The sequence below is a fragment of the Pantherophis guttatus genome, chromosome 3, assembly GCF_059756535.1.
Source record: "Pantherophis guttatus breed Tessera chromosome 3, ASM5975653v1, whole genome shotgun sequence".
In the NCBI taxonomy this organism is placed as follows: Eukaryota; Metazoa; Chordata; class Lepidosauria; order Squamata; family Colubridae; genus Pantherophis; species Pantherophis guttatus.
The window spans coordinates 107,624,990-107,652,700 of NC_142065.1; the positions used below are offsets into that span (position 1 = coordinate 107,624,990).

Sequence of the window (27,711 nt, forward strand, 5' to 3'; positions counted from 1 at the left end):
TGGAAAACACAAATGTTTATTGCAGAAGTTCAACAAAACTATGTAAGTGATAACTGTCCAGTTGTGATTTTTTGAAAAATATGTAACAAACAAGCAAACCTAACAATTTGAAATAATGGCCTCTATAATAATTGGGAGTTTTATTTAAGTAAAAAATATCAAAAGACAAATTATGTAAGTTGAAATGATTCTTTTTTCCCTACCTTTATTTTTTTATACTGACTTGTAAATTTGCCATTTTTGCTATCTGATCAAGTTTAATTAACTGGGAAAAATACTTCCTAATTGGCTATACTGCAGTGATGTCGAACCTTTTAGACACCAAGTGCCCAAACTGTGTGCATGCGCATGCCCAAACTGAAAAGTGCACACACACGAACATGTGCATGCACAGACACACGCATGCATGGGCATGCGCAGCAGAGACCCGAAGACCAGCTGGCCAGTGGGAGGCAGGGCATTCCAACACCAGCAGAATAGCAAGAGGTAAGATCTTTTACTTTTGTGAGCTTCCGTTTCGTTGTTTGCAGGGAAACAGAAACTCACGAAAGAAACGCCACGGAGAGCTGACCTGGGGCAACAGCACATGCCAGCAGCAATGGCACGTGCCAGCTGAGAGGGCTCTGTGTGCCACCTCTGGTTCGTCATCCCGGCTATACTATATTTCTACCTTAAAACCCTGATGAACTCCTCCCCCCGTTAGGTTTCAAATAACCACTGTTTTTAAAATAAAACTGAATGCTCTCCCAGAACCATCAATAGTTTTTGTTACTGGAGCCAACTTTAGTACTTAGCTTTGAGTAATTACTGTAGGATAATAGTACAATTAATTTATATTTCTACTATATTTTGGGGATTTTTGTTCCAAAATTAATTTGGAATTCTTGTTTTTATTCAGCTCATTCTATCTTATGTTTCCATGTTTGCAGTACATCAGGGGTGTCAAACTCAAGGCCTGAAGGCTGGATCTGGCCCACGGAGTGCTTAGATCTGGCCCCGCGGTGCCAGCCTGGAAATAGCAAAGGACCAGCCTGCGGTGCCTCTGCTAGCAAAAATGGGGCGTGGTGGGCCATATGACCCCCCCCCACACCATTACCTGGATGACCTCCTGCAAAATCTACATATACTTCGAAGACCCTCTATACATAAAGGCAACACAACAAAATGTCAAGACTGCATCTGACTATATCGCTATATAACAATAGTAATAGGACATGCTGTCTTTTGAACGTAACATTATTGTACTTCAGATATACAAATATAGTAAAGCCTCATATTTGTGATGATTCTATACTTACCATTAGAACAAAGGCTCCATGGTATAATGAAGGATGCCCTTGATTCTTTCAACAGTTCACTTTTCCCACAAATAATATGGATAATCTGTTCACTAGTGACAAATTTAGAATCTTTGCTAAGATTTCTGAAGAATAGATAATTTTCAGTTAGTTCTTGCTTTAACTTCTGTCAAGGGCCATGTAACCTGCACATGATATGGCTCAAGTTCTTGTGGGTCAACATAATCTGGAGCATTGCTCATCAAATCTGTTCCCTTGAAAGACTTGGGGAAAGCAATGACATCTCGAATACTCGAACCTCCAACTAGAAGGCAAATCAGTCTGTCAAGCCCTGAAAAAGAAATGCATTAGATATTAATACTGCTATAAGGTTAAACAAGTTTTGCAAAAAGGATCCTACAACTGTCAATGAAATTATATCAGTATCTCTTCATTAATAAAATATATTGTACAGGTAAAATAAGTATAAGGTTCATTTCAGGAAAAAGCTGTGGGTACTTTGTCTAACACTTTTAGATTATAAAATGGACAAAGAGTTTGTGAAGGGTGAAACAACATGCATGTACAGTAGAATGTAAGAGCTTCTTATTCTATGTGCTTGCTAATTCACTCACTGCTTTTTACCTGTTTCTCTTGCTATCTTTTCAATGCTGGGAATTTTTCTGGAATGAAGGAATTATAACATATCTTTCATTAATTTAGATAATCTCTCTGCTTTATGTTAGTTGGGAAAACAATGTTGGTGAGCAACATGCCTTTAATTAACTGTGCTGCAATTGAAAAAAAATCAGAGGGATAAGTATTCAAGTGCTGAATCAATAAAGCTATATAAATGTTTTACTGAGTATGTTGCTTTTTTATGACTGGGGACAAAGGTTCACAAATAAGAGAGAAAAGCTTCTATTTCTTCTTTCAAAAATAATCAATTTACAAACCATTATTGTTTTGTTCCTAGCTACACCGAGATAAAAATAAGTCCGAATAAAAAATAAAAGTTTGACAAACCTGACTGATAAATGAAGAATATATTCTTACATACTAGTTTTGTGTAATGAGCCAAAGAATTTGCAAAGCAAGTTTTCTCTGGCTTAGCTATAATATTTCAAAAATATATATTTTTTTATATTGGGAAATTTTGCACTTCCATCCCCTAGAGATAAGCATGAATTAACTTTGCTTTTTCACCAAGGTACCAGTTTTTGTAATATGCACAATTAGTTTGGAGAAACAACTGGAAAGTATTTTATTTGTGAGGGCACAGATTGCTTATCAGAACATCTCAGACTACAACAGAAAAAAACCTCTGAAACAGCTTTTTACTTAGAAAAATGTGTGGTTTTCTATGTAGGAATAATTTCATTCAGGAAAAAATCAATTGACTTTGTGATCTTTCTCATACTGATATCAGTGTGCTTACTATTTATTCATAGAATCATAGAGCTAGGGACCATAAAAGTAAGGTAGTCTAACTTCCTGTATGTAGCAAAAAAGAAAAAGAAAGAAAAATATACTGACCTAGTGCAATTCCTCCATGTGGGGGTGCACCACACTCCAGAGCTTCAAGGAGGTGATAAAGCAGCTCAGTATTCTCCTAAGAATGTAAGAAGTAGATCAAACAAAGTAGATCAAGCTTTCTGTTCACAGAGTGACCAAACAGTTACATAGGGAAATTCATAGGCAGGGCTAGAGTGCAAATGTAGCTTTCCTGTATATTCCTTTTTTAAAAAATATTAAAAATTTTAATAGTGAAAGCTAATACAAAATAAAATTGCACCGAGACACTGCATATTCCTTCTGACACAAGAATAAAATAGCTACAGGTATTACAATCGATAGCCATTGAATTCATGGAAAACTAACTTGGATATTGTTTGCTTCTTGATCTTTGGTCTAGTGTTAATCTTGATGTTAAACTCTGCTCATCTCGGTGTTAATTGCTGTTGAGGAGGTGTTTTGCACATTTTGTTTTGCTTTTTGATGGTCTCTTCTGAACAACAAGTAAATAATGTTTATCTCTATGTGCTTGATGATGGCTGATTTGTCTGGGTGTCAGGTGTTCAGCAATTCTCTAGTGTTTTTGGACTTGGCTTAGTCTAGGATGCTCACAGTTTTCCAGTTGAAACTATGGTTAGGGACCCCTGGTGGCCCAGTAGTTAGAATGCATATTGCAGGCAAACTCTGCCCACTGTCTGGAGTTGATTCCGACCAGCTCAAGGTTGACTCAGCCTTCCATCCTTCCGAGGTCAGTAAAAATGAGGCCCCAGATTGTTGAAAGCTGACATTTGTAAACCATCCAGAGAGTGGTACAAAATAGTATGTGACAGTATATATCTAATTGCTATTGCTATGTGTTGTGAAATTTGCTGATTTCAAATGAAATATACAAGACTATTTTAGTACAAATAATTACCTTCAAAATTGTCTCAAGTATGAAACGCTGCTGCTTTGCATTATGGATTCGAATAGAGCCACCTCCAATCTCATTACCATTCAATACCAGATCGTAATGCTGACCTCTAACCTTGCGAGCAAAAAGAAGGAAACAATGTAATTTGTATTGTTATGTATAGCTGCAAAAACCCTTGTGAAACAGCAAATCCCACCCAATAGTGCTTTTGCAACTAATGGGAACTACATATCTGAAGTTGACAGAAATAGAATGAACGTTTTTGAACAAGATAATTAGAGGCCAAGAAAACCATAATATGTATAATCCTATTTTTCTCCGGCTCTGATTTTGTAGTACATCTTTTTCAGATAAGGTAGACTTCTTGTCCTAAGATTAAATTGCTAATTATAAAAAAATATTTTGTTTTTATCATTTTGTCCAATTCTTTGTCTGCAGTATCCTGCTTTTATATTAAGAAACATAAAGGCACCTGTCTGGGATCTGAGTAGAGAAGATGCTCGTCCAAAGGATGGGGAGCAGTGAAAGGATGATGAGCAGCTTCTAATTCTTCAGGATTTTCTTCTTTTGGGAGGAAAAGTGGGAATTCTACCACCCAGAGGAAGTGAAAGGCAGAAGGGTCACGAAGTAACAGACCTTTTGCTTCCAGAAGTTCAGCACTCTTCAAGCGTAGCTTTCCTAATGCAGAGCACTGAAAACAAATGAGAGAATAGAAGAGAGAAAAGGGCGGACAAGGCGCTGAGGCCTCATAGAAAGACCCAATACTTGCATCTCTAACTCCAAGCAGTGTATTATTATCAACTTGTAATTGTCCGGACCAGTTGATATTTTTTAAAAAAATACTGATTGAAAATGCAGTGGTTATTGGTCATTTGCTAGAAGGTAATTTATTCAAGGATGAATTAATGTTCAGTTTAATAAAGAAGGAACAACTCATCAGTGCAAACATCAAGTAGAGGTACAGGTGATTTATTGTTTATTGGTTCGATTTATATGCCGCCCTTTTCCGGAGACTCAGGGAGGCTTACAATGCGTTAAGCAATAGTCTTCATACTTTTGTATATACCTGCTTAGTAGGGCTTTCGCCCCCCCCAAGTGGTATAAAAAAGTATACAAAGTCAACTTATTGCCCCCACAAAGCGGGTCCTCATTTTACCTACCTCGGAAGGATGGAAGGCTGAGTCAACCTTGAGCCTGGTGAGATTTGAACTCGCAGTAATTGCAGACAGCTGGTGTTACTTAACAGTGCTTTAGTTTGCTGCGCCACCAAGGCTCTTGCTGGTCAAGAGGAACCAGATTTAATTTAAATTTAAACAAATAAATAAATTTAGATTTATTTTTGCTGGTGCCCAAAGTCTAAGGGCATCAATATTCTACTTACCACCTGTTTGTGTTGGCCAGCAGCAAGCAACACCACATCCTCCATATTGGCCTTAACTGTTCTGATAAGCTCTGTTTTTTGCTCTTCATTAAGGAACTTTCCAAGTGGGGACTTCATGTTGCCATCAGGTTTCAAAATCAAACATGATATAAACTATACAGGACAGAAAAGTGGATAAGCAGCTCAGCACTTCTTGAAAAGAATGCAAACGAAACCGAAGGTGTTTAACTGCTTTAATTGCTCTTCTTCAATATATGGCAATGATTTTCAGATCCCATGAAATAGTTAACCAATAAAACTAACTGAACCCAAAACAGTCTAGTTTATACCAAGAACTTTCTGAGAGGGAAAAGAACACCATTATATCCACTAACAATAGCTTGAGTATAAGGGATCTTTGTCTAGTGTTAGGTACCAACTTTTCCACACAGAAAAAGCTGGAAAAACTCAACCTGAACCTAGAAAGTTGTTAGTATTGAAGATACTAAGATAGATCAATAGTCTGAGTACAAGACCACTTCCTATCCTTCTGCAAGAAAGAATAATGAGAAAAAGCAATGATATAAGCATGGAATCAAGCACTTTAAGATTTCTCAAAATACAGTAATGCTGCAGAAGAGACAGGCCAGCAAAGAGTCTCTGCTGATTTTAGAACCCTAAGAATCCCTCCCATGAGCCATAGATTTCAGTTGTCCCCCCCCCTTTTTTTTTTATAAATAGATAAGAAAGAGCTCTGTATCATATACAGCCTTCCCCCACCCCATGCAAATATTCATAGTGGCTCTGGCAGACTGCTTCCTGTATGCAAATTGCTGCTTACTTTTGTGGCTAAGGAGTACACTTTCAGAAAGATTTAAGCTCTTTCATTCTTTAATATGAAGAAAATTGGTTTGTGCAATGTAAGAGGGACTATAAAACAAAACTTATTGGATCCAATCAAAAGTTTATCTTGACCAAAATCATCTTCACAGAGTGGGCCAGCTTTCTCCTTTTATTTTAATCCAAATTAAACTAATTTAAAAGAACTAAAAATTCTCCCTGTCCCAGCCTGCCCAAACTGATATGTAATATGCAGGTTTAAATTTTACATAGCCCAACATAAATTCCCAAAAGAAAATACTTCTTGGTTGTAATTATTTTTCCCATACCTGGTTAAATTGGGATTTTGACAATTCATTTAAGGATTCCAAATCTTTAAACTGTAGATATTTCTAGAGACAAAGATATATAAACACTAATAAATGGATTAAGTTTGTTATATTTTAACTGAGACTGCTATACATTTACCCATTATTTTTACATTAAAACTTTTTTCAGAATCAAGCTTAAATTAAAAATGCTTTCAGATTATATTTTCAGTTCTAGAAAGGAATCATGTACAACAAAAATATGATTAATTCATTACAACAATGATATATAGAGAAGAACTTTCTTCAAAAAGATATAAAAATCCAAGGAAAACAATCTTAAAACAAAATAAAAAAATTGATTTCTTTATTTTCTATCATTCTCAACAATGCAATTAAAATAATTTCTAAACAGGTACTAAAATTCTATTAAATATAGATAAAATAGTGATGTTCAGATTCGATTTTTGCTAACTATCATCATGAGATAAACAATTGTAATGCACTGTAATCTTGTAAACTTTTAATCACTATTTTAGTGCCTCTATAATTACAAAAACAGGATTGACATTAAATACTGCAGTAAGGAAAAACACCGTTTTCCTGTTTCCTAACTGTAGCATCAACTGGCAAGCGTCCATTCACAAGTATCTGTTTGCCTGCAACGCCTCCACATTTGGCATTCGGCTGCAAGTCAATTTGTGAACTAGTAGGGCAACAGTGAATTGAGGTGGATTTGAATTATGGAGATCTAAACTCGACCCAATGTTGAATACCTGAACTCAAATGAATGCCCTGATTTAGTCATTATTTCTCACTTTTAATCTACTTCACAGTTGTTGTAAATGATTTCATATTGGAAGAACAATGTAAATAATGACAAGTGCACAAAATGTAAGCATTCTTAGTAAATCACGGATGAAAGGCTAAATTTAAAAGACTCATCCAAATGTGGCTGACAGATCATAACTGGGATACACCTTCAATAAATGTATCCCTTTTACTTTTTAGTATTTGACTTTAGAACAAAATTTGAAATTACACTAGCACTCATTTTTGTGTATATTCTTTTAGGTATTCTCAGAGATAACCCTGCACATTCCCAGTTTTCAGAGAAGAAAGAATCTGATCTGACTGCCTATAATATTCATTCCACTGACTGATGGACATAACTATCTATAACTCTATGATTTCTAGTTTGTACTTCAGAATGGGGTTGTGTGGAAGAAGCAGGAAAAAAACCTGCATTCATAATATAAGATGCAGCCTTTCCTGGCCTTCTTCCCACATCCTTTTTTCACATTAGAAATCTGGGCTGGCTTCTATATATTGCACAACTGTCTTATTTCAACCATAGATTAAAGATTTTTTTCTTTTAGTACATCTTTTTAGAACTGGGGTGCTATGGCTCAGTGGTTAAAGATACTGAGCTTGTCAGCTGGAGAGGTGACAGCCCAGATTTGAGACTCGGAACTTCCACACAACATGGTCAGCTCCCGTTACTTGCCCCAGCTCCTGCCCACTTAGCAGTTTGAAAGCATGCAAGAGAATAAATTAATAGGTACCACTTCGGTGGGAATGTAACAGCGTTCTGTGCACCTTTGGGGTATAGCCATGCTGGCCACATGAACATAAAAATTGTCTTTGGACAATGCTGGCTCCCTTGGAAAGAAACCATACCCTACAGTAGGGCACAACTGACAGGGAGACTTTTACCTTTTTACTTCTATCTACAAGGACATCTATCTCACACATCACCATTTTTCCTATTCACTAACTGTACTGAGTTTGACAAATCTCCATAAGCTTGCTTTATTTTATTCAGTATTATTTTAATTTCAAGATAGAAAGCAATACATTAGTTTAATGTATTCTTATTTTTAAGATATAGATCTTACTGAAACCAGTTTGACTTCTCCTGAAAAGATAAATTTTGCTTTTTCAATCATCTACTTGTATGCAAGCCAGAGAGAGAGAGAGAACATATTTGTAGGGCTCATCATAGAAATAACAGCTTGATAAATGACAGCCTCCAAGATAAAGGACATTTCCCCTTACCACAAACAGCCTCACTCACCGCTCCCTGAGGAATGCAAATGGCTTTCATTGTAGCGTAGGGCTCACTGAGAGAGTTCTGCAAAAAGTCAACATCTGCATTCCTGAGAATGTGACTTACATCAATGATCTGGCATTGGAAGAAAAGATATAAATACCATAATTGTGACAACAAGAATATGACTGGAAAAGAACAAGGGAAGGGAAAGCAGTTTCAAACACAACTGAAAAAGGGCTTAGCTTTACATTCTATACTCATCAGCTGCTGAATTTTGTTCAAGACATTCGGACAGCTGCCACTACAACTCCTTGTGAATGGAAACAGAGGCTTTGGGCTGAATTCTCATAGCAAGGCTGTATTAATTTATGGTAGCCAATAAAACAGTGCTTTAGTTTCAGGAAAGATGGACTCTCCCCCCCCTTCGCTTCTAATTTAACAAAATCACAGTCTGCAGTGCAAGAAACGTTTGGGGTATCTTAAAAGAACAGTTGTGATTGACACAGGCTTCTGTAACTCAATACATTAGTACCTTGGTACTCAACTGCTTTGAAACTCATTTGAGTTTGGTACTCAGTGCATTTTGATATGAAAATTTTGTCCTGGTACTCATCATTATTTGTTACTCAATCCACAAGCTAGAATGCCTTGGTGTCGGCTGCCTTGTGACTCACTACATTATTCCTTATGGGAAAAATCTGTTTGGTACTCATTGTTTTTTGATACTCAACATGCCTCCCAGAACCAATTAACAATGAGTACCAAGATACCACTATTATCAAATGTGGCAAGTGTGTAGTACAATAAGAACTATCAAAAATTACTGCTTTAAAACACAGCAGAGAGTTCCATATTTCTCTTTCACACAAATTAAAAGCCAAAATGCATAATAATTTGATAAAATATCAAATTTTATTATTTATTAGTCATTTTAATGTATATTCCAGAATAGATTTTCTGCAACAGATTTCCTGTTATTTGAACAACAAATTCGAGGCAAATGAGATAATCATGGAATCTGGCCAACCCTTACATGACTATATCTAATCATTGCCTCACTTCACTTTACCTTGTTGTTCTATTATAAGAAGGGTTAAAAGCATAACGTCTGGAAATAGTTTTTGATTAAGTTGGAACTGAGGTTTGATGCGAATCTTTCTACCTTGCAGAAGTTAAATTCAACTTACATAATAAATTATCCTTAATTTAAAAAAAATCCTTTATATTCTTGAGATTAAGGAATAAATAAACAAGTAATCCAGCATTATTAAGCTGGATCATCTAATCCCACTAGTCTCACAATTAGAATGGAATATGTGATTTCCTATAATAGAGTATGTCACCACACTTAGTTCTGCCCCATCACGAAAGATCTACATAGATCTACATAAGATTGCTAGGAAAAGCCAACAAGTGATACTGAGACAGTATTAAAAGTAGGCAATTGCTATTCTGTTCTTTTTTGCCCATCTATACCTCCCAGTGAGACTGTGGCATTTTTGAAGAAACTGGTTAAAAGATGGGGAGAGGTAAATAAATTTGATTCCCAGAAGCTAAAGGTGTCGTGGGTAAGAAAGTCTGTAAATTATGCCATTTGGACCAGTTACCTAATTGTACACAGGCTATCTTTTTTTCTTCTTCCATTCAATCATGCCTGATTCTTGGAAACTATCTGGACAAGTCTACAGTTTTCTTGGCAAATTTTATTAGAAGAGATTTGCTACTACTTCCTACCTAGGGCTAAGAAAAAGTGACTGATCCAAGGTTGCCCACCTTGCCAAGGAATTATAACTCACGGTCTCTAATTTCTAGCATGATGCCTTAACTACAACACCAAACTTACTCTCTAAAAATGATGTAAATTGACATACATCTAATTTAAACAAATTCCTCTTCACTAAATCATTAAATCATGCATGAAACTTGGAAATATTCCTGGATTGGGACCCAGAGTCTTTTCAGTAGTCACCAATTGACACTCCCCCTTAAGCAATATAGGATTGATTTTATTAAGCATCCATATGGACAACTGGTAGTTTAGGCAAGAATTCAACGCAACTTTCTTCAATCACTGTCTAGCAATAAAGCTAGTGAAAGCCCCAAGGTCCTTATGTATTTTGTAAGAGGCAGCATTTAGAACTGGGATATCAAAGGGCTGAGAAATATGAATCCAACAAATTAGCATAAATTCAATATGCAAATTACACAATATTTGACTCACTCAATATACTGCTCACAACACTCACGCTTGAAAAAACAGAATTTATCAAAATATCAACAATTCCCAAAATAGAGATGGTAAGACACCATCAACAAAGATATGCAAGCCGTGAGGCTGCGTCCTGGAGACGTGCAAAGCGGCGCTCAATGATCCAAAAAGCGGACCCTGCACCTGTGGGAATACGCTAGGAAGAAATCCCTAGCGTATTCAACAAATCCCATTGCAGTTAATAGGCTTTCAATATAGCAGCGGGGGTGTGGGAGTCAAGCAAATAGGTAATTTTGGTAAAAGAACATGCCTTCATTCCAAAACGAGTATCAGGTTTATCAGTCCCATAAGTAGATAGTGCCTCATCATAGGTGATTGAAGGGAAGGGTATTTTGATAAGCCCCTTTTTCTTAGGCCAGGAATATTGCAGCATGCCCTCGATTAAAGCCAGAATTCCATCTTGCTCCACAAATGACATTTCAATATCTATCTTTGGGGGGTGAAATAAAGAAGAGATTTTTTTTAAAAAAAAATAAGGCATATAAATATCACTATTATTCTATTGAACGTTTTTGCAAAATATATATTTTTTTGAAAATGCATTTTACTAGAAGGGCTATAATTCTAGAGAACAGTCTTTCTTTCAGAGTCTAGGCTTACAGCACCCATTTCAATGAAATACTTGTACATGCTCAGATTTTGGAGCTGTATGGTTTTCATGGTTTTTAGGCCGATTTCTTTGCCCATTAATTCTCTCTTCTCTGTCCCTTCTATACAATTTTCTGGGAATTATCTATGCTAACTTGCTGCTGGAAAAAAGCCATGTTACCTTAGATGCTAGCATATTTATTATAGAAGATATACTGCAGATGATGTTATTAGATGAAGCAAATTCTATTGCACACAAACTAGTCCTAGCATTTTTGCAAATGTAGATTAGTTTTAAAACACACAAAGTATCTTTGAGCAACCCTTTGCCATATACTTACATCAACCCCATTTATAAAATAATTACTAATATCCATATTTTTTAAAATTATATTTTGAGTGCTCTTGGAAATTTTGATGCACTTTATTTTTTAATTTTTTGATTGTTAGTAATTTACTAATACACACAACACACTCCATAAAGTCAGACTTCATTGTAAATCGGTACATAAGTCACAAGGGCAGGATATAAATCTAATAAACAAGCATAGTGCATGCCATTTTGGTGAATTTGGGATTCCATTTGCAAAAATGGTTGGCAGTACTAGATCACAGAAATGAAGTAATGTGTTAACTGTAATGCCAAAACAGAAATATCTCTCAACAGTGGAACAAATGACACTTTTCCATTTTCCATCACTACTCAATATTATTTGCTCTGTATACTGAATGATAAAGCTGAATCACAGAACAGTATTTTGGTCAGTGCTGCAAGTAACAACAGTGAGATGACAAGTATTCAGTTCCCAATTACTTTGCATTGTAATTACATATTCAGATTTTCCTCTTCCAAAGCCACTAAACTCCCAACTTCTAAACGGATAGTAATCCTTGTAGTTAGAGGTAAAAACAATGCCTAATTTAATGCTTTTTAATCTTATTCCAAACAAAAATAAATTACCTGAGTGAATTCAGGCTGTCTGTCTGGCTTTGAACCTTCATCTCGGTAACAGCGGGCAACTTGGAAATATCTGCCATTAGAAAATTACATTCTGGTTGCAGAGTATCTTTCTCAAGTAGCATGATCTCTCAAAACAGGGGGTTTGGAAAGAATATACATCTGAAAAAATTGCTATAATCTGAATTTAAAACAGAATAAACATTTGTTCCATATTTAGAAATCGATTAATCCATAGGCACAGGAAAGTTCTCCTGCATTGGGAACTGCAAAGAAAAAGAAGTGGTTTATGTGCTTGACATACTGAGATGATCTGCATACTTTGAGTTGCTTATGAGTGGACAAGACATTCTCTGCACTGCCAGAAAAGGGAGTCAGAAGATACTTTACTCCCACTGCTAAATCTGATTTTTTTTCATTTACATTTTTTTTACTCACTACAACTGCAAACCATCCAAGTTGGTAAGAATCTGTAATTTATAATGAATGAATGAATCACAAGATGAGCACTCATAATCAGCTTGGGGCAAAGGCGTAAGTATTTTTATCACCAATACAAAATGCTAGTATGACTGGGGATAAATTCATCTCCAGAGGAAACGTGTTCTAGACTAGGGGGCATTACAAAAAAGCCCTGCTCTCCAGCCTGTACTCATATATAAATCTATATATTTTCTGTGGTGGAATGCTCAAGGTGATGAGAAGAAATGTGCACATGCCAGTTCCTTGATATAAAATCTGGGACCACCCCATGTAAGATTATAAAGGTGGTAACCAGCATTATAAATTAGGCTTAAAAAGACCACTAATGATCTGGCCCCTGACCAAGTTTCCATGTGCCATGTAAGCAAGGGCTATGAGCACCCCTAAATCACAAACCAATTCCTTTAGGGAAAGCATAACCTCATCTACAGTAATTATTAGATGTTTCTTTATAAATAGTAACTCCATCTTAGTAGGATTTAGTCTTGTTTTGCCTCACCCAAACCTTGATACCCTGGTTCAGACTTTCTACTGCATCTCCAGTTCTGTCCAAGGTGGAAATGTGTAAGTGACTTTCATCAGTGTGCTGATGACACCTCACTCCAAATTGGATGCTCTCTCCTAGTGGTTTCATAGTTATTAAATAATATGAGGGGAAACTGATACTGGAGCAACCAAGGGAGTGAGTGCTGTCTCTCTCACATACATACCCCCAACTACTGACTGGAGCCACCCACTAAAGTAGAAGTAGAATCACCATAAAATGGTGCCAATTCCCAATCCTTACATGTTTTATATATGCCATGATTCAGCAACCTGGTTCTCCATCTCATAGATGATTAGATTGTGGTCATAGACTGTACAGTACAGAAAATATTTGCAAGAAGATTTCAAGCATGTGAATCTTGTAGGCAGACATAGAGAGTTACAGTACAGTTAGGCAGATTGTTCTTAGCATGGAACTAGATTAATTGGCAAATAATCAGTTTGTGTGAGAAACTAACTCAGTCTATCCATTATCCTCTCATCACAAACTGCAGACCAGAGTTTTAGTGCTACCTTGAAAACGTTATTGTGCTGGTGGGGCCCCAAGAAGCTCACCTGTCCAGACCTCCTACCATTAGGAGCTGTTTAAACTGCTGAGGACTCTGAGGAAGTGAGTAGAACTTTCCAGCCTCCCGGGAAGGCACCACAAATTCTTTTGCACCCTGGTATTAAAGGGATGATGAAATTTAAAGCTGGAATTACATTGCCTTTAGATGGAAAAAAAAACGAGGAAACTTCTAGTTTGAGTACAAAATATTTATTTCAGCCAAACCTCACTTGAAAAATTTAATCCACTCTCCATTGCATTTAATCAGGAAATGGAAGTGCAATAATGCACCATTTCCCAAAATACATCTCCTGCACTATATTTCATTAACATCTGTGGTTCCCAACATTTCCGGCTCCATGGATCAGCAGCAGCAGTGGCAGGGGGAGAGGGAATGGTTTTGCACGTGCAACCTAACTCCCACACATGCACAAATGAAGCTTCATGCCCACAGCTTCTGGGCCAGCAGGTGGAAGGCCAGTACTACTCCATGGCCCAGGGGTTGGGGACCCTGATTTACATGATCATGCATGCTTCTCATGTTAGAAATTAACAAAAGTTCTTGAAGCATATTAAGCATATTAAGAAATAGTAAGAAGACCTAGGTTACTGCTTTTCAAGATAACCTTTATCATAATTTCTGTGTGCACAATGGCACACATTAAAATGAAATTCCAGTGCCTTCTCCCCATATACATACACACATACAGTACACATACACAGTACATATACTGTATACACACACGTTTCTGATACTTGATTTATACTGTATATATCAAATATATAAATTGATTTATACATAACAAATATACAAATACACAAATAAACACACACACAATTTACGTCTCTCCCCTATGAATCTCATGAAGTTAGGAAGGATTTTTTAAAAAGACTTCTTCACTCTTTTTAAAAAACGTAAACCTATCCATGAACAAAAAGAGATGATAGCACTTTCTTGTGTTCCAGCTGTTATTTAGCAGGTTGCATTCCTTGCAGCTTTTCAGTAACTAGTGTATTAATGAAGGTTTTGGTTTCAGAAAATGATGCTTAGCAACCATTAGTTAACAACTCTCTTTGTCAAACAAGCTGTAAAGAAACTTCTTTGTATCTTTTTTGTTTCTTTTCTATTTTTTTCTCTTCCCTTGCACCTTTAGCTTTTTCTTGCTTTCTTTATATTAATTTGTATTAGTTTTTATCTACCTTTTAAAGTTTTAATAAGAATTATTTATATAACGAATATTCTCCATCACATAATTTCATAACAAAACTAAAATTCTGACTATGCCAAGCAAAATCTCCAAAGTTGTCTAGATTCTATTGTTCTCTAAGTAACCTTGCAAAGGGAAATACCAGAGACAGTCTAAACCAGGGATCCTCAAAACTTTTTAAACAGGGGACCAATTCACGGTCCCTCAGATTGTTGGAGGGGCTGGACCAGCTGGGTGGGCATGGGTAGGTGGTCATGTGGCTGGGTGGGCGTGGCCAATTTAACAGGCCATTAAACAATACACCCAAATTAAACTTTAATTTGTTATGCTCTTGGGGGTGGAAAGCAGGTTAGTGAAGGGATGTGGCTGCCTTGGGCTGTGTGTGTATGTGTATATGTGTGTGTGTGTGTGTGTGTCCTTTTCTTTCTCTCTCTCTTTCTCCCTCTGGAGGCTGGGGAGGCCAAAAACGGGCCTGTTTTTGGCCTCCATTACCACTGCCATCCAAAAACGGGCCTGTTTTTGGCCTCCCAAGGCCTCTGCGCGTCCCGTTTTTGGCTTCCTTGGGTGGGGGCCAGAGGGTAGGTGGGGCGATGTGGGCAGGGCAGCCTCATGGTCTCGCATGGGCTGGATTAATGGCTTTGGCGGGCCGTATCCTACCCATGGGCCATAGTTTGGGGACCCCTGTTAAACAAAGGCTGACTGAGACAACCGCCATCCAATTTTAGGTCATAAGCTTCCTATTCATAATGCATTGGGCCAGAAAAATCCTTGAAGTAACCATGGCAGCTATAAAGTTCTGAGCTGGTGAGTTCAATATGAATGCAGAATCATCCCAGGAACACAAAATATCTACCCCACATCTAAGACAATTCTGCTGCCTTAGAAAAGAAGAATTATGGGTAATCTTAACAATTGAATTAGTCACTATTCTTTTAGATGTTTGGGCTACATGATGTAATTACTTTCTGATATTTGATAATTTTATAAAACAATATATATACAGAAAAGATGCCTTTGCATACTTACTCCTGGTGTTTTCTTAAATAGTGTTGGTGTTTCTACATCCACAAAATCTAAAATAAGATTTGATAAATTTTGTCAGCAGCACAGTAAGTGAAAGGAGAAAAAAAAGTTAACTGTTAACAATTCTGTTTCTCTAACCATGATGATTACAGAGATACTCTCGCATTCTCATCACCACCTGGGATCTCAGCCGGAGGTTATACTGCATCTGAATACTTCTTAAGTCCAAATAACGATACTGCATTCGCAGTGCTTCAGTTTTCTGAGGAGGAAAAGAATGTTATTTTATAAAGAAAAACCAGCAATTATACCTCCTAAAACCAACACGAAGCACAAAATATTGTTACCTAAATTAAAAACATAAGAAAGTTTTTATGCCAAACCATTACTCTTCACTCACTTCTTCCAATTCGTATCTTGTCTATTACTAAATATATTTCTCATTGCTGGAATAATTTTACAGAATAATAGAATAATAACAGAGTCAGAAGGGACCTTGGAGATCTTCTAGTTCAAGTCTTGCTGAAGCCAGAGACTCCATACCATTCTAGGCAAATAGTTATATGATCTCTTTTTGGAAACCTCCAGTGATGGAGCACCCACAACTTCTGGAGGCAAGCAATTCCACTGATTAATTGTTTTCACTGACAGGAAATTTGTCCTTATTTCTAGGTTGGATCTCTCCTTGATAAGTTTCTATCTGTTACTTGTCCTGACCTCAGGTGCTTTGGAGAAGAAGTTGACTCCTGCTTTTTTGTGGCAACCACTCAAATATTGGAAGACTGCTATCATGTCACCCTAGTCCGTGATGGCGAACCTGTGGCACGCGTAGCCATATCAGTGGGCACATGAGCTCAGCTCTGGCGCGCTGATTTTCAGGCCTTCTGGGCCCGCCAGAAGTAGGAAAACAGGTTGTTTCCTGCCTCCGGAGGGCCTCGGGGGATGATGGGGAAGGCCCATTTTTCTCTCTCACCTGGCTCCAGAGCCTTTCTAGGAGTCTAGGGAGGGCGAAAATTGTCTCCCCCCCCGGAGGACCTCCAGAGGCCAGAAACGGGCCGTTTTCGGCCTCCAGAGGATCTCCGAGGGGAGGGGGGAAGAGGCCATTTTTGCCCTCCCCAGACTCCTAAAGAGGCTCTGGAGCCAGGTGAGAGAGAAAAACAGGATTACCGGGCCATCACGTGCCAGGAGCAGGGGATCGCGCACGCATGCACGGGGCGCATAGAATTATGGGTGTGGGCACGCACATGCTCCTTGCCCCACCTCCTGGCATGCGATGACAAAAAGGTTAGCCATCACTACCCTAGTCCTTCTCTTTCTTAAACCAGAAATACCCAAACATTCATTTTATGTGTCAGCCTTCAGCCCCAATCTTTTTTGCTCTTCTCTGCACTCTCATTAGAATCCCAACGTCTTTTTTACATCATGGTGACCAGAAATCGATTAAATATTCCATGTGTGGTCTTATCAAAGCAATATAAAGCAGTACTAACACTATATGTGACCTTGATAATATCCCCCTCTTGATGCCGCCTACAATTGCGTTGGTAGCTTCAGCACAGTGCTGGTTCATACTTAAGTTGTTGTCCACTAGGACCCCTACCTAGATCCCTTTCACAGTTTCTGCTGTTGAGTCAGGTACCACCTATTCTATACCCGTGCATTTGGTTTTTCTTGCCTAAGTGTAAAACCTTACTTTCCCACCATTGAGTTGCATTTTGTTGGATAGGGCTCAAATTTTAAGTCTGTCAAGATCCTTTAGGATCCTTTAGGATCCTGAGCCTATCATCTAAAGTCTTGGCTATTCCCCCCAGCTTGGTGTGGTCTGCAAATCTGATGAGTTCCCCTTCTACCCCTTCATCTAAATCATTCATGAAGACTTGAAGAGTACGGGGCCTAAAACAGAACCTTGGGATAGCTAACTACGTTTCCCTCTACGTAGATGTAGTTCCATTCAAGACTACACATTGAGTGCATATGTTCAGCCAGTTACGAATCCATCTGGTGGTGATGCAGTCTATCCCACATTTTTCTCTCTTAACAGAAATAGGTTGTGGTCTACTTCGTCAAATGCCTTGCTGAAGTCCAAATATACTATGTCCATAGCATTTCGCTGATTTGCTAATTTAATCATTTTGTCAAAGAATCCAATAAGTTTTGTCCGACATAACCTGTTTTTGACAAACCCATATTCACAGGTATTGATGTCAGATTGATTGGTCTGTTGTTTCCTGGATCCATTTTTTCCCTATTTCCCTATTGTGCTCCAGGATTTTTGAAAGATATGGTCCAGTGATTCCAAGATCACATCTGCTAGTAATTTCAGAACTCTGGGATGTAATACATTTGGTTCGGTGATTTAAACTTGTCTAGAGTGGATAGGTATTGTCTTACCATTTTCTTGCCAAGAATTTTACCAATTCTTCACTTGTATTCCTAATCTGTCTTTTATGGTACTGTTTTTGATAGGTTGGATTATTTTTTTCTATTGCATAAAGACAAATGCAATGAGAGAATTAAGCAGCTCTACTTTCTCCCTGTTGCCTGTGATCTCCTTGCCATCTTCTCCTATTAGTGTATCAATCAGTTCCTTGACTTTTTTCTTGTTTTTTTACATGTTGAAAGGTTTTTTAAAAATTATTTTTGACATTTGTTGCAAGTCTTAGTTTATTCTGAGTCTTAGCTTTCTTGACTTTGTAGATTCTGGAATATATTGCTATTTTGTTTTAGTTGTGTGCCCCCCTTTTCACTTTTTATACCTGTCCTTTTTGTCTTTCAGTTTATCAGAGTTCTTTTTGCAACCATGCTTGGATTCTTCTGGGATCTTTTCTTTTTCTTTTTCAGTGGTATTGTGTGAGACTAGACTTTGATAATCTCATTTTTGAGTTTCCTAAGATTCTTGAGTTGTTTTCCCCTTAAAGATTTCCATTCATGGAATTCTTCCCAAACTCTAAAGTTGAAATCAGCTCTCTTAAAGTCTAAGACATTAGCCTGATTTTGTTCTATTACTTGTGCCGGCATTATGTTGGCTTCCAATTATCACATACTCACTCTTCCCCAACGTTCCCATAACTTCAACAACCTCTATCATTTAATCTCTGTTAGTGAGAATTAAATCAAGTATAGCTGACTTTTCCTTTCTCCCCCTACTTTTTGGCAGTTCCTTTTTCTATCTTTTGGGAGTCAAAGTTGTTTGCTAATTTCATCAGGAAATCTCCCACTTGATCTCCCACTAGACGCAGTTTGTCTCCCAGTTGATGTCAGAATAGTTAAAGATCCCCACTACACTTCTGTACTGTATTTGTATTGTATTGTATTTATTGTATTGTACTGTTGTTTTGTATTACTACAAAGTTCATCCCATTCTGATTCATAATAAAAATACATGGGCACTTTTATTGAAGTGTCAGTTTTTAAGGATAGCAATTTAAACTCTTGCACCATATTCTATCAAATGTGGCAAATGTCATCCCTCCTAGATCCAAATCACTCTGGAATCTCTCTGGATTTTATTTTAATTGAAACCCTGAACAATCCAAACATTCTGGATTTTGTTTATGCTGAACAGCAGTTAGTTCTGCAGAATTTCCAGAATGCAATGGTTTGTTTTGGATTTGAAGCAAAATACATTTTCCATTTTGTGTGCATCCCTATTCTTTTCTATAGAGAGGAAATAGAAGGGCTAAAAAGAACAGATATGCAAGAATTGCCAAGGTATGCTGTCCCAAATATTCTATTAGGCAGAAATAAATAGCACACTAAACAGAAATAAGAAAAGTATATCTACCTTGATGAAATCTTTTATTTCAAATGGTAGTTTCTTACAGTAGTTCAGAACCTCTGCAGTTTCTGCTTTTATTTCAATATCTCCAGTTTGCATCCTCTAAATAAATTGAAAAAGATCACTTTAATTAACAAAATAACAGCTCTATTTATTGTGCCCAGAAAAAAGATTCATTGTGTTTTTTTAACCAGATGGTGTGGTGGTAGGATAATTTAACTTGGCAAAATCCAGAACCTTATTTCCACTTCCCCTTCACAAACTTTGAGCTTGAGAGACCAGGAGTTTCTTTGAGCTTCACAGACCAGGAGCTCTTGAATCTCAAGTCAACATCTCTGTTTACCCATTTCAACTCACAACTTAATGGGCCAGGCAAGAGCAGGCTTGGGGAAAGGAAAAAAAGCATGGGTCTTCCTGGCTCGTCTAAATAGCTAAATATCATAACTATTTTTGCAGTATTATCAGAACTTTGCAGAAAACGACAAAAAAAGATCTCTGCCCTGAAGATAAATTTGTTGGATTACCAGCCAGGTACAGTATAAATCTTCATATATATTTATTTTTTTGAAAATTCCAATTCTACAGACAAGAACAGAAACTTCAAGGGCTTACTACTGTCAAACAAGTTGCTTTACTGCAGACTACAGAAAGAATCCATATTTACACAGAAGATCTGCCTGCTGCAAAGCATAGAAATCAACCTATCTGGGAAATGAGGGTGCATGGAAAGAGTGGGATCTGAGGAGGGATGTGAAGAAAACATAAAAAGTTATGTATTGTGCAGGTATATTGCCTGGAAATTCCAAGCACAGATGACATTAAGGCAGAAACTGTGGAGTCTTTTGAGAGGGCAGAGGACTTTTATAGTGCTAAATTGAAGAAAGATACTTCCAAACCAAATAGCTGCCAGGAAGACAAGGATCATTCTGCAGCTACCATTATAATTAACAGCTATAAGGTACAGAAGCAGATAGTAGTTGTTCACCAAATTGTGCTCCCTGGCTACTTTCAAGACACTTGCATGGCAAATGAAAATGTGCCCATTTATTCTCAGCAGGTATAGCTTTTAGGAAATCATTTTGGTAGCCCAAAGCAATAAACTGTACTTACTTAAAAGCAGAGGGTTTCTCCTTAAAATACTTACAGGGTTTGCCTGTCCAGGAGGCCGCGGAATAACAATCCCAGTCACTCGCACAACAGACTCAACTGGAGCATCAGAAAAGAGCTTCCTCAAATGGGAAGCAGCCTGCAGTGCAAGAAATAGACAAATCAAAATATGCATAATTCAAGAATGCCAGCAATATGCATTATAATACATTATGTCTGGTAGTTATCAGCTAACTTCAGTCTGGCAATTAAATGGAACCTGAAAGCCCTCCCTTCATCTTTTCCACTTGCCTCTTTTTAAATTTTAACTTTTATGTACTGTTTTTATATTTTCATATTTTATTGTACATTACCCAGAGTTTCTCTGTGAGGGAGATGGGTGGTTCCAAAATGTGATAAGTGAATAATAAATGCTATCTATTAAAGTGTTTATTGAGATAACTAAAGTGTTGCAGACTAGGAGCAGAGAGAACTAGGTTCAAGTCTAAGCTTAGCCGTAGAAGCCAATTCTCTTTCAGCTCAACCTACCTCACCGGGTAGTTAGTGAGGAAAAAAAGTGTTATGTATGATATCACAAGCTCTAAATAAAAGGTGAGATAAAAATCTTTTTTGTTTGAAGCATTAATTCCAATGAACTTTTCTGGATCAGAACGAATTCTATCTTATCCAAAATTCTTTACAAAAAGATTACATCATGTAGCAGTTGGTAAGAATAAAATCAAAATGCTAATGTGGAAATTAAGTTCTTTCATTCTCGATGCATGTTTAGATGGAGAAAGACACTTCAGATATGCTTTGGAATATTCTTTATTTCCTCGTAGATTATAGGACTGAATTTCAAAAAAATGATATGGACTATAAGCTGTGTGTACAGGTATGGATATTTATAATATTGTCTGTTACAAGGAGTGTGCGCACTGAAAAGTTATAACTCTTTTCTAAATGATAAAATTTCATTCAAGATCCTGTCTTAATTTAATTTCAGAGCCTGTTTAAAAGTATGCTTACCTAAATGAATTATATATGAACTGTAACTTAAAAAGAGCAAAATAAAAATTCCAGTAATTTATTCATTTCATTTTCGTTTTTCATTTTATTAAATTTGTATACCGCCCTACTCCCGAAGGACTCAGGGCGGTGAACAGCCATAAAATAAAACGTATAAATACAAAATTTAAAATAGAGATAAAACAAATTAAATAAATTTGGCTGAACCATTTTAAAACCCCAGTAATTTAAAACCAAATTTAAAATTCCCATTTAAAAGAGGAAAAGTTTAGGTCAGGCCGGCTTGCTGGAATAGGAACGTCTTAAGCGTGCGACGGAAGGTACGCAGATCCGGAATCCTCCGTATCTCGGGGGGGAGCTCGTTCCAGATAGTAGGTGCCCCCACAGAGAAGGCTCTCCCCCTGGGGACCGACAGTTGACATTGTTTGGCCTACGGCACCCGGAGGAGCCCCTCTCTGTGGGAGCGTACTGGTCGGTGGGAGGCTGTTGCTGGTAGCAGGCGGTCCCGTAAATAACCAGGTCCTAAGCCATGGAGCGCTTTAAAGGTGATGACCAAAACCTTGAAGCGCACTCGGAAGGCCACCGGGAGCCAGTGCAGCTCGCGCAGGAGAGGCGTTACATGGGATCACCACCCGCGCGGCCGCACTCTGCGCCAGTTGGAGCCTCCGAGTGCTCCTCAAGGGGAGCCCCATGTAGAGAGCATTACAATAGTCCAGACGGGAGGTGACGAGGGCATGAGTGACCGTGCGTAACGAGTCCCGATCCAGAAAGGGACGCAACTGGCGGATCAGGCGGACCTGATGAAAAATCCTCCCGGTCACGGTATAGAATTTATATTCTATACAAAGCAATTTTCCATTTTTTTCAATATCTGATCAAACAACATCCTGCTCCCTATTTTAATATTTGCCTAAATATACAGTCTTGGCCGTAAATGTTGGTACCCCTGAAATTTTTCCAGAAAATGAAGTATTTCTCACAGAAAAGTACTGCAGTAACACATGTTTTGCTATACACATGTTTATTCCCTTTGTGTGTATTGGAACAAAACCAAAAAAGGGAGGAAAAAAAGCAAATTGGACATAATGTCACACAAAACTCCAAAAATGGGCTGAACAAAATCATTGGCACCCTTTACTTAATATTTGTTGTACACCCTTTGGAATAAATAACTGAAATCAATCGCTTCCGATAACCATCAATAAGCTTCTTACACCTCTCACCCGGAATTTTGGACCACTCTTCCTTTGCAAACTGCTCCAGGTCTCTCTTATTGGAAGGGCGCCTCTTCCCAACAGCAATTTTAAGATCTCTCCACAGGTGTTCAATGGGATTGAGATCTGGACTTATTGTTGGCCACTTCAGAACTCTCCAGCGCTTTGTTGCCATCCATTTCTGGGTGCTTTTTGATGTATTTTTGGAGTCATTGTCCTGCTGGAAGACCCAAGATCTCCGACGCAAACCCAGCTTTCTGAAACTGGGTTCTACAGTGCAACCCAAAATCCATTGGTAATCCTCAGATTTCATGATGCCTTGCACACATTCAAGGCACCCAGTGCCAGAGGCAGCAAAACAACCCCAAAACATCAGTGAACCTCCACCATATTTCACTGTAGGTACTGTGTTCTTTTCTTTGTAGGCCTCATTCCGTTTGCGGTAAACAGTAGAATGATGTGCTTTATCAAAAAACTCTATCTTGGTCTCATCTGTCCACCAAGACGTTTGCCCAGAAGGATTTTGTCTTACTCAAGTACATGTTGGCAAACTGTAGTCTTGCTTTTTTATGTCTCTGTGTCAGCAGTGGGATCCTCCTGGGTCTCCTGCCAAAGCGTTTCATTTCATTTAAATGTCGACGGATAGTTCACGCTGACACTGATGCTCCCTGAGCCTGCAGGACAGCTTGAATTGCTTTGGAACTTGTTTGGGGCTGCTTATCCACCATCCGGACTATCCTGCGTTGGCACCTTTCATCAATTTTTCTCTTCCGTCCACGCCCAGGGAGATTAGCTACAGTGCCATGGGTTGCAAACTTCTTGATAATGTTGCGCACTGTGGACAAAGGCAAATCTAGATCTCTGGAGATGGACTTGTAACCTTGAGATTGGTGATATTTTTCCACAATTTTGGTTCTCAAGTCCTCAGACAGTTCTCTTCTCCTCTTTCTGTTGTCCATGCTTAGTGTGGCACACAGAGACACACAATGCAAAGACTAGGTGAACTTCTCTCCTTTTTATCTGCTTTCAGATGTGAGTTTTATATTGCCCACACCTGTTACTTGCCCCAGGTGAGTTTAAAGGAGCATCACATGCTTGAAACAATCTTATTTATCCACAATTTTGAAAGGGTGCCAATGATTTTGTCCAGCCTATTTTTGGAGTTTTGCGTGACATTAGATCCAATTTGCTTTTTTTCCTCCCTTTTTTGGTTTTGTTCCAATACACACAAAGGGAATAAACATGTGTATAGCAAAACATGTGTTACTGCAATACTTTTCTGTGAGAAATACTTCATTTTCTGGAAAAATTTCAGGGGTGCCAACATTTATGGCCATGACTGTAAAAATTAAAGAATTTCTCATGTGTATTGAAAGTCTGTCTATTGCAGAGTGTGCTGGAGATACTGAATTCTTTATCTACTAAAATTTACATATCTTTACAAAGGAAAACATATTCACTGAATTAAAATTATTAAAATATTATATGTCTTGAATCAGCAAATTAGAGATTATAAAACTGACTATTTTATGAGCTAGGAATAATCTGAGAGAGCAGCTATGAAAATTAAAAATTTACCAGTAATCCAGGAAGACTGCTCAGTAGTACTCCAAATCCAATGGCTAGAACATTACAAGTGATCCTCAACTTACAACAGAAACCAAAACCAAAATTTCCATTGCTCAGTGATGCAGTTGTAAAGCGCAACTGCAACACTTAGCAACAGCAATCCCTGCAATCCCAATTGTGGTGTTAGCTGAATCCCACAGTCATTAGGCGAGGCAACTTCCTGTTGATTTTCCATAACCAAGTCAGGAGTTACCTGAGAGACAAGGTTAGGGGGAAGGGTTGAGAAGGGTCCAGGAGAGTGAAGGGGTGGTGTAAGTCAGGGGTGTGCAGAGGCACAGGGAGGGTTGGGAGAGTACATGAAGGAGGCACAGCAAGAGTTGGGGAGGCTGTGTGAGAAGCACAGCAAGGGGAAGCAGAGCGAGGCTCAGAAAGGTGTATTAGAGGTGCAATGAAGCTCTGGGAGGATGCATGAGGGAGGCACATTTGAGGCTTGGAGAGAGTGCACAGGTTGGGGAGACTAACTCCAGCAACTTGTGACTTTCCCTGCCAACTTCCCCACTGACTTTCTGATTCACATGAATTCAGGACGCTGCAATAGATTGTACATGTGAGCTGGTTGGCAAGTGCCCAGATTGCTGGAATTCTGAGGACTAGTTGTAACTATAATTTGTACCAGTGTTGTTTAACTTTGAATAGTTGCTAATTAAATGGTTGTAAGCCAAGGACTACCTATAAATTTGTTTTAATGCAATGCTTGTTGGCTTCTAAGTAAAAAGCTACAAAAGCAGTTTTCAATAGCACTTACCTCATCCTGAGGTATGAGTATCTGTGTTAGTCCTTGGAAATCTCTCAAAACCACAAACTGTTCATGTCTAATAATGGGAGACAGACATATGTAGACATGTTAGTAACACTTCAGATTCAACCCCTGCATGGAGCTCATGAATATGCAGTGCAGAGCTCTCCAATGACATCTACTGTAAACAATGCCTAGTCACAGAACAGCTGTGAGCCTGGAGACAGCTCGGCTAGACACTTTTACGTGACATATAAGTGTTTCACATGCAAGAAGACTTTGGTAGTACGGAACATTCAAAGATGTAGTATCTGAACATTACTTTTAATTTAAGAATTTGACCCTGGTCCTTAATTCACTTAAGCTCTCATTCTTTCCTCCCCCCCCCACTCTGTATTTCAAATTTCTTAACCATCAACCTCCCTTACAGATTTTTCTATAGGCATAAGAATTAGCATAGAGAAGAAAACAGAAACAAGATACCAGACTATATTTGTACATCCCAAAGCCTGATGTAGTAAGGCAGACTATTGTTTTAATCTTTTCTTTAGCATTAGCAATTTAATCATTCCAAGTCATTTTATTTTCAATTTACCTCTTATATTGAATCCATCCACACAGAGTGACCTCCTGACCTATATGAGCTGATCGCAACTCCCCACAAGTTTTGGACCGGGTAACAAAACTATTGACATCTTGGGATAAAATTTTGTTAATTCATAAAATGTGTGAAAGTACAAGCAATTTTTTCTTCAGTCCAACAAAAATTACTAGGACAAGTATAACGGTTATCAGTTATCAATAAACATGATATCAAAGCTTCATTCAACAGATTTATACCGTAATTAGGGATGGTGCATGAGAAGTGCAGTGTAAGTCAGGGAGACAGGTGTGAGGGGATGAGAGGTGTGGCAGAGGTTGAAAGCTCACCCCTACTGGAAATGATATGCTAATAATCAATACATAATGGAAAAAACAAAGAAGTTCCAAAAAGTAGTACATGTTTGCATTCTTGATTACAATAAGGTTTTTGACTATGTAGTTCAAAACACTTTGCAGCTAGCCCTGTAATGGGCTACTTCATCTGGCTATGGAGTAATTTGTATACTGACCAGGAAGGAACAATTAGAAAGTTTCAGAATATGAACAACTTCATTAAAATATCAATACAGTTTTCACAGTCACTAGACAGAAGTGGTCGGCTACCGCCCTCTCCTGAGATTTGTGTGTTACTTCCCAATCTAGCCTCAAAGCCACAAAATTATTTCCCAGTGCTGGCCCTACATAAACTTTCCAATATCGGCCAAAGCCTGGCAGGTGTTGGCACCTGTGTATTAGGATCGGTTGGGGATTGGAAACACATCCAAACCAGCAACGTAATTCCAGCAGAGGAATCATTATGTTCTATTTAGGGAGCGAGCGAGTCCCTTGCTTTCGTTAAGGCCAGTCTGACATTAACAAGCAGCTTGCCACTGGCGAGGAAAACTTTGCCCAAACATCCGACCTGCCGCCCGCTCTTCCCCCTCACTGCTACTCCAGCGTGTCACAGACCTGGGAGGGTCGCATCGGTTCTGAACGACGCCCATCTGCAAGAAGTAAGCCTGCTCCACGGCTTTGCTCTTCCTCCGGGAAATAATAGCTTCAGGGGACGATAAAGGACATGTAGCCAACGCATGGCCAGTAAATCGAGACACCGGTCAATATATAAGACAAGATAGGAAACGAAGCGTCAGCCTCCGAGCTCCACTTCAGAGGGGCAGCTCCTCCGTCATACGAGCCGAGCTCCCGCGGCCACTTCAGCGGCAAGCATCACTTTGGGCACGGGGCACTTCCTCGGTTCCACGCCCGAATCAAATATGGCAGCAGCAAATCAGAGGACTGAACCCTGATCTCGCGCCGTAAACCGCTGCCCGCATTTCAAAGCATGCGCACAACCATCCCCATCGCCGAACTGGCTGTCGGGAGACGGGTTTTTGTTTTTTTTTCAAAAAGAAATCGCCCGCCTCGGTTTTAAGTGTTGCTGGCTTCTTTTTCACTCAAAGATTAGGGAGCGATGTCTTCCCGGCGGTTGTCGGAAGCCCGCGATCGCCGAAAGGTAAGACAAGGCCTGCGGGTGTTACGGTTTTCTAGGCGCCGCCGATAGGAATCTTTTGAGGGGTAACTGCGGGAAGTCCTTACCCAAACTTGGGTTCTCCATGTGACCGTCGTAAGAATGGTTACAAGCCACCAATTTTCTGGGTTCCCACGACGCGGTGAAACAGGAGTGTGCCTTGTGTTTTTTATATTTATGCTGGTCTTTGGCCATAATAAAGTTGCTGCCTGTCTGACAACTCATTTCTCCAGTCCAACAA

The 27,711-nt window shown here is 38.6% G+C and overlaps 2 protein-coding genes across 3 annotated transcripts in view; one reads left to right on the forward strand and one right to left on the reverse strand.

Annotated features, from left to right (window-relative positions):
- DARS2 (aspartyl-tRNA synthetase 2, mitochondrial) lies at window positions 1-27,295 on the reverse strand. 2 transcript variants are annotated; one of them, XR_004589911.3, is made up of 17 exons: window positions 26,912-27,295; window positions 25,956-26,055; window positions 25,370-25,436; window positions 20,811-20,912; window positions 19,673-19,768; window positions 16,027-16,150; window positions 15,892-15,938; window positions 13,666-13,772; window positions 12,085-12,154; window positions 10,786-10,965; window positions 8,291-8,398; window positions 6,235-6,297; window positions 5,087-5,239; window positions 4,178-4,396; window positions 3,709-3,814; window positions 2,814-2,889; window positions 1-1,629 (listed from the first exon to the last, which is right to left on the reverse strand). XR_004589911.3 is itself a non-coding variant. In XM_034409780.3 (17 exons), the coding sequence occupies exons 1-17, from the start codon at window positions 27,033-27,035 to the stop codon at window positions 1,442-1,444; spliced, it is 1,935 nt and encodes a 644-aa protein (XP_034265671.1). In that variant the 5' UTR covers window positions 27,036-27,295; the 3' UTR covers window positions 1-1,441. The 2 variants fall into 2 exon arrangements, 1 of the variants encoding a protein (XP_034265671.1); XM_034409780.3 differs by having other exon boundaries at window positions 3,709-3,819.
- Window positions 27,196-27,711, forward strand: part of CENPL (centromere protein L) — a 17,746-nt gene continuing 17,230 nt past the window's right edge. The window contains exon 1 of the mRNA XM_060690157.2: window positions 27,196-27,455. Within this exon, the coding sequence (XP_060546140.1) occupies window positions 27,414-27,455 (42 nt within the window). The 5' untranslated portion in view covers window positions 27,196-27,413. The remainder of the gene's footprint in view (window positions 27,456-27,711) is intronic.

Bases quoted from the DNA above. Each gene is read 5' to 3' on its own strand.
- DARS2 (XM_034409780.3), bottom strand. From the start codon at position 27,035: ATGCGTTGGCTACATGTCCTTTATCGTCCCCTGAAGCTATTATTTCCC. The intron at 5,240-6,234 runs GTATGGGAAAAA...TGTCCTGTATAG, and splicing joins CAAAATCCCAATTTAACCAG to TTTATATCATGTTTGATTTT. The intron at 2,890-3,708 runs GTAATTATTTGT...TTACATTCTTAG, and splicing joins TACTTGAGACAATTTTGAAG to GAGAATACTGAGCTGCTTTA.